The sequence below is a fragment of the Hibiscus syriacus genome, unplaced genomic scaffold (assembly GCF_006381635.1).
Source record: "Hibiscus syriacus cultivar Baekdansim isolate YM2019G1 unplaced genomic scaffold, ASM638163v2 tig00110263_pilon, whole genome shotgun sequence".
Classification (NCBI taxonomy): Eukaryota; Viridiplantae; Streptophyta; class Magnoliopsida; order Malvales; family Malvaceae; genus Hibiscus; species Hibiscus syriacus.
The window spans coordinates 1,183,139-1,189,305 of NW_024062652.1; the positions used below are offsets into that span (position 1 = coordinate 1,183,139).

Genomic DNA, 6,167 nt, shown 5'->3' on the forward strand with positions numbered 1-6,167 from the left:
TTGAATGTTTATTTTTTAAAACATTTAATATCTGTGACTACATAAACATTTAATTATGGATATGTTCTTTCCCCTTTTTTCCCCTAATTTATTTGGAAAGAATTGTCTTTCCCTTTCCATGAAAATTAAATCATATTATAATTTAGAAGTTCAGTATTATTTTATTTTTTATTTTGAAAAATTTAGGATATGAGTGGTTCTTCTCTTCTAGAATCAGGGTATACCTAAGTGTTAAGACTCAATTGAGATTTACATAGAAATTTACAGACCGTTTATAAAAAGTGACGATGGTAAAATTTAATCGTAATCTTACAAGTTTAAAGTATTTAATCTTAACTACTTGTATCACCACTCGTTAATATTCAATAAATTTTTTTTATTGTTCACTTAATTTTAGGTTTATTTGATATAAAAAAATACAAATCATATATATTACCAAACCAATTCCATGGTTTTAAATATAAATATTTACAAAATTTCAAACAAAATAAGTACATAAGATTCCCATCATAATACGTAAGTGAAATAACCATTAATTTCAGTATCGCAAATATTTTCCATGGCCAAAGATATTCAGATGCTCATCAAACGTTTTTGTCATGTTCCCAAATCTCATATATTTCATTTTTTTTCTCTACATAAATCTCTTAGACAATCCAATTCCCACCACCAATTTCCTTCTTCTCCAGACCTTTCTCTTCATCGATTTTCAGTTTATACTTCAACCACTTCAAATCTCAAATTCTCTATAAGAAACCAATCTTCTGCAAAGTTCACTTGTAGTTATAAAGCTTTTTCTGTAAGGTAGATTTCTGCAATTTCGTTTGGCTTAAAATTTGAATGCCGAGTTGATGATCATATACTGAACGAAAAAGCCTGTACTTTTAATGTTGTCTGGTTGATAAAAAAAAAGATAATTTTTTTCTTTTTAAATGAAAACCTTTGGTTCCTTTGAGCCAAACAATCTCATGTCTCCAAATACTAAATTTTGGGTTCAAGAATTTTTGGGTTAATGCTTTCTTCTTCTTCTTTTCATAAAAATTGAGTATTGTGCTTTGGGGCAGTAAAGGTGAAAGCTTTGTGCTGTGAGGAAATGACGACTGGAGCTGTGCCAGCTTCGTTTCCTGGTTTGAAGAGCAAGGAGCCAGGCTTAGGATTTGCTAAAAGTATGGATTTTGTGAGACTTTGTGATTTGAAAAGACCCAAGTCTGGTAAAACAAGGATCTCTGTGATTAGGAATCAGAATCCCAGTCAGGATACTGCTCAGCTTCAGCCTGCATCAGAGGGGAGCCCTTTGTTAGGTATAAAGCTCAAACACCCCAAGAGAAATTATATTTTGGATTTAAAAATCACCATTTACTGAATCCGTTCTCATGGTAAAAGAAAGTGTTATCCTTGTTTATTCGAGCAACTGTGTCTGCTAATGTACAATCGCAATTGCTAAGAAATATTCTGAAAATATACTACCTTCCAATCGCTCTAGACTATTAAAAAATCACCATTTCCTGATTTTTTTTTTGGATCTTTTATATAAACTAATAATACCACAAAACTTAGTTGAAAAGAGGGTTGGTTCCCCTTTTCTCCTCTTGAGTTTCTATTGTTTTGAAATCTGAATCATGTTGAGTTTTCTTATGCCACTTAGATGTACAAATACCATGTTTATTTTAACTTATGATTAATCTATGCACCCTATTTAGGATTTAGTATTCTCCATTGGTGTTTTAAGGAACCTCCTATGACTAACAGTTTTAATTTAGTTCCAAGGCAAAAGTACTGTGAATCCATATACAAAACTGTCAGGAGAAAAACTAGGACGGTAATGGTCGGGAACGTGGCTCTTGGTAGCCAGCATCCGCTACGGATTCAAACAATGACTACGACAGATACTAAGGATGTTGCTGGGACAGTGGAAGAGGTATCGACGTCTCACTTCCACTTAAGCTTTTTCTTTTCTGTTCAAATAATGGGTTTGGGATTGGCGACCTATATCCGATGAGTGTTCGATGTGTAGAATGCGATGCTCTTGTTTCCTTACCTTATGGTGTCCTGACATTTTATTTGATATGCTGTTAATTAGTCTTATGAAATTAACTACTGTGGTCTTTTTAACAGATAATGAGAATTGCGGACAAGGGTGCGGATATTGTCCGGATAACTGTTCAAGGGAAGAAAGAGGCAGATGCATGTTTTGACATAAAGAACTCTCTGGTACAGAAAAAGTAAGTCTCTTTCTTTGTAAGAATTAGTTGTCCCTTTTTCAAGGTTCAGTCACATATTTAATATGAAAACTAATATTATCACTTATTGTTCATGCAGTTATAATATTCCTCTGGTGGCAGATATCCATTTTGCTCCTTCAGTTGCATTAAGAGTTGCCGAGTGCTTTGATAAAATTCGAGTCAACCCTGGAAATTTTGGTAAGTAATTCGATGTACTTTCATTTTTTTTTAGATTTTGGTTTCAGCTATTCTGAATGAAAAGTGTGGTAAACTGCAGCTGATAGAAGGGCTCAGTTTGAGCAACTAGAATATACAGATGAGGAGTATCAGAAAGAACTTGAGCATATTGAGGAGGTCAGAAGACTCTTCTTTTAGGTTCAGTCATGCATCACTTGGTATTTAGTTGGTTTGGGTGAAACGTATTAAAATTTTAACTACCGATTCAATAGTATTTTACATCTCACTGATTCTATAAACATGTATCAGTTTCACTATGCGTATTGACCAGCCCTCCACATGGACTCAGGTTTTTACTCCATTGGTTGAAAAATGTAAGAAATATGGAAGGGCGATGCGTATTGGAACCAACCATGGGAGCCTTTCTGACCGTATAATGAGCTACTATGGGGATTCTCCTAGGGGAATGGTGTGCATTTATCTCATCTCTCACTGCCTGACAGCTTTCAAGTGTATTTTATCGTCCTATGCATTCAATTAATTGGTTTTTTCGTAAAACAGGTTGAATCTGCATTCGAGTTTGCTAGGATATGTAGAAAGTTGGACTACCATAATTTTGTATTCTCAATGAAAGCAAGCAATCCAGTTGTCATGGTCCAGGCATACCGGCTGCTCGTCGCTGAAATGTATGTTCATGGCTGGGATTATCCACTACATCTGGGAGTCACTGAAGCAGGAGAAGGTGAGGATGGGAGGATCAAATCTGCGATTGGCATTGGGACCCTCCTTCAGGTAGCATCACAGTATACAGATAACATAGTCAATGGAAGCAATTGCCATAAAAGTTTTCACGCTGTGGTCCTGCACTGTTCCACAGCTATGGTTTTTAAAAATGTGTTCAACAAGTCTGGCTCATTTGTTGATGATATGATCTTATACTTGCAGGATGGTTTAGGTGACACAATCAGAGTTTCACTCACCGAGCCACCTGAGGAAGAGATAGATCCATGCAGAAGGCTGGTTAACCTTGGTATGAAAGCTGCCGAACTTCAGCAAGGGGTGGTAGGATTCGAAAACTTTGATTAACTAGACATGTTTTATCACTTCCAGTGCTGTTATTTTGAGAACCTTTCTATACATCTCAAAATTTCACCAGGCACCATTTGAGGAAAAACACAGACATTACTTTGATTTCCAGCGCCGATCTGGTCAATTGCCAACACAAAAGGAGGTTAGTCATAAATGTCTCAATATCATCGTGTTAGCTAACCCTGTTCCCTAACTGTTCTGAATGGAGGATTTATTTCTTCTATAGGGTGAGGATGTGGATTATAGAGGTGTCTTGCATCGTGATGGCTCAGTTCTTTTGTCTGTTACCTTGGATCAATTGAAGGTAGCTTATTCACTCTAGCTTCCTTATTTGAGATGGCGGAGAAATTCAGTAATTCCTTTTCCCACCTCTGCAGGCACCAGAACTCTTATACAAGTCACTTGCAGCAAAGCTGGTTGTTGGAATGCCATTTAAGGTCTACCCTTGATCCATTTATGCTATTAAGATTTGAGTATATTATGTGGGCTTTTGTCACAACTGTCTTGTAATATGTTGATGCAGGACTTGGCAACGGTGGACTCAATCATACTGAGGGAGCTTCCACCTGTAGATGACAGTGATGCTGTAAGAATCCAACTTCTTGTCCTTTCTCCCACGTCTCTCAACTCTTCACAAAATTTTGGAAATAATGGATGCTGTCCATTGTACCATTACAGCGGCTGGCTATTAAACGATTGATAGACATAAGTATGGGTGTCATAACACCTTTATCGGAGCAGCTAACAAAGCCATTGCCTAATGCTATTGCTCTGGTAAATCTTAAGGAACTATCGACTGGAGCTTACAAGCTTTTGCCAGAAGGTGCTGCTGCTTATTTTTAATATTTAGTTCTGAACTCATGGATGGTTATTCCTTGTTTATTCTTTTCTCATATGATACCAATTAATTCACTGTGCAGGTACGCGCCTGGCTGTATCTGTACGCGGCGATGAGCCCTACAAAGAGTTGGAAACCCTCAAAGACATTGAGGCTACAATGCTTCTTCACAATGTACCCTACCGTGAAGATAAGATTGGCCGAGTGCATGCAGCAAGGAGGTAATATACTAATCATCTGATTTGCTTATTTGTCATAAGATTGTGCTATTCTGGTTATGCTATTTCCCTTTACTTTTATGGTTCTGCCACCCATTGAATGCCATTCCTTGTTTCAGATGTTTGAACATTATGTTCTTCCGCAGGTTATTTGAGTATCTATCGGAGAACAGTCTTGATTTCCCTGTAATCCACCATATTCAGTTTCCAAATGGGACTCACAGGTAATAAATACTAGTCGATTGATGTATTAATAGGTTTCATTTTTTTAACTTTTTTTTGACATGCAGGGATGATCTGGCCATTAATGCCGGTACCAATGCTGGAGCCCTTCTGGTGGATGGACTTGGAGATGGTGTCTTGTTAGAAGCCCCAGACCAAGATTTCGATTTCCTCAGAAATACTTCTTTCAACTTACTACAGGGCTGCAGAATGAGGAACACCAAGACAGTATGAATCTCATCTAAGTTGAAAAACCACCACAATCTTTGGATATATATCTTATATCGCATCCGTTCTGGTTGCAGGAGTATGTCTCATGCCCATCTTGCGGCAGAACTTTATTTGACCTTCAAGAAATAAGTGCACAAATACGAGAAAAAACATCACACTTGCCTGGCGTTTCGGTAATGACCGGTCCTCAGTTTCCAGTCAAAGATTGAATAATAGTTCAAGTTAATATAATCATCGATCTATTTTGAACACGAGATCAATAAATGCGAACTCTTCTTCCAGATTGCAATTATGGGTTGCATCGTCAACGGTCCAGGAGAAATGGCTGATGCAGATTTTGGATACGTCGGTGGCGCTCCTGGAAAAATTGACCTCTATGTAGGCAAGGTGTGTATGCAAGTTAGATACAATATGAGAAAAAAACGACATGAATACATGGATTTTTCGGATCCATTTTCTGAAGCTAACCTGTATATGGATTGTTTTTCAGACTGTTGTGAAACGTGGAATTGCAATGGAGCATGCAACCGACGCTCTGATACAGCTAATAAAAGATCATGGCCGATGGATAGACCCGCCTGCTGAAGAATAAGATTAGGAGTAGAACCATTCCAGGGGGTAATCATGTTCCCCTTCGTTGCATACCATATCACATATAGTAAATTGCAGTCGTTTAAAGATGGTAGTGTTAAGATCATTGCCTAGTTGCAGGCTGCAAAGATTGGCACGCAATGTTTTATAAAGCATTTAAATGTTTAAAAAATGTAGACATTTAAATTTTTAATGCCTTTGTAGTAATTTTCATGATTTCTACTTTTTATACGTTTCTATTATCGGTATTTATGAAGGCTTAGAACTGGGCTTCCTATCGTTGACTTCAGTGTATAATTCTCTTCACTTTTAAATTTAGCTGGGTTTTACGTATCTGTCTATATGCAGAGATTTTTTCGCAAGGATTTATTTGCAGGGATTACTTCCCATTACAGACGCGCATATGATATTAATGACTGTATATGAATATTGTTCAACTATGTATTTATATATTTATTTATACATGCATTGCATTTTATCTATATTTTTAATTTTCTGACTGCCGGAGGTCTTTCACGGAAGCTACTCTCAACCTGGCGTTGGGGGCAGCCTACTATACTACTTCCCTCTTACCCCATT

At 37.0% G+C, this 6,167-nt stretch overlaps 1 protein-coding gene across 2 annotated transcripts; it reads left to right on the forward strand.

The window, feature by feature from the left end:
- The first annotated feature begins 672 nt into the window (after positions 1-672).
- LOC120115355 (4-hydroxy-3-methylbut-2-en-1-yl diphosphate synthase (ferredoxin), chloroplastic-like) lies at positions 673-5,604 on the forward strand. 2 transcript variants are annotated; one of them, XM_039136086.1, is made up of 20 exons: positions 673-804; positions 1,065-1,301; positions 1,761-1,918; positions 2,116-2,222; positions 2,320-2,420; positions 2,500-2,576; positions 2,749-2,868; positions 2,961-3,191; positions 3,345-3,461; positions 3,556-3,630; positions 3,715-3,792; positions 3,866-3,925; positions 4,012-4,074; positions 4,167-4,311; positions 4,409-4,547; positions 4,691-4,768; positions 4,835-4,994; positions 5,072-5,170; positions 5,280-5,384; positions 5,488-5,604. In XM_039136086.1, the coding sequence occupies exons 2-20, from the start codon at positions 1,094-1,096 to the stop codon at positions 5,587-5,589; spliced, it is 2,223 nt and encodes a 740-aa protein (XP_038992017.1). In that variant the 5' UTR covers positions 673-804; positions 1,065-1,093; the 3' UTR covers positions 5,590-5,604. The 2 variants fall into 2 exon arrangements, with proteins under 2 accessions (XP_038992017.1, XP_038992018.1); XM_039136087.1 differs by having other exon boundaries at positions 1,070-1,301.
- The last annotated feature ends 563 nt before the right edge of the window (positions 5,605-6,167 follow it).

Bases quoted from the DNA above. Each gene is read 5' to 3' on its own strand.
- LOC120115355 (XM_039136086.1), top strand. From the start codon at position 1,094: ATGACGACTGGAGCTGTGCCAGCTTCGTTTCCTGGTTTGAAGAGCAAG. The intron at 3,926-4,011 runs GTCTACCCTTGA...ATGTTGATGCAG, and splicing joins TTGTTGGAATGCCATTTAAG to GACTTGGCAACGGTGGACTC. The intron at 4,075-4,166 runs GTAAGAATCCAA...GTACCATTACAG, and splicing joins CTGTAGATGACAGTGATGCT to CGGCTGGCTATTAAACGATT.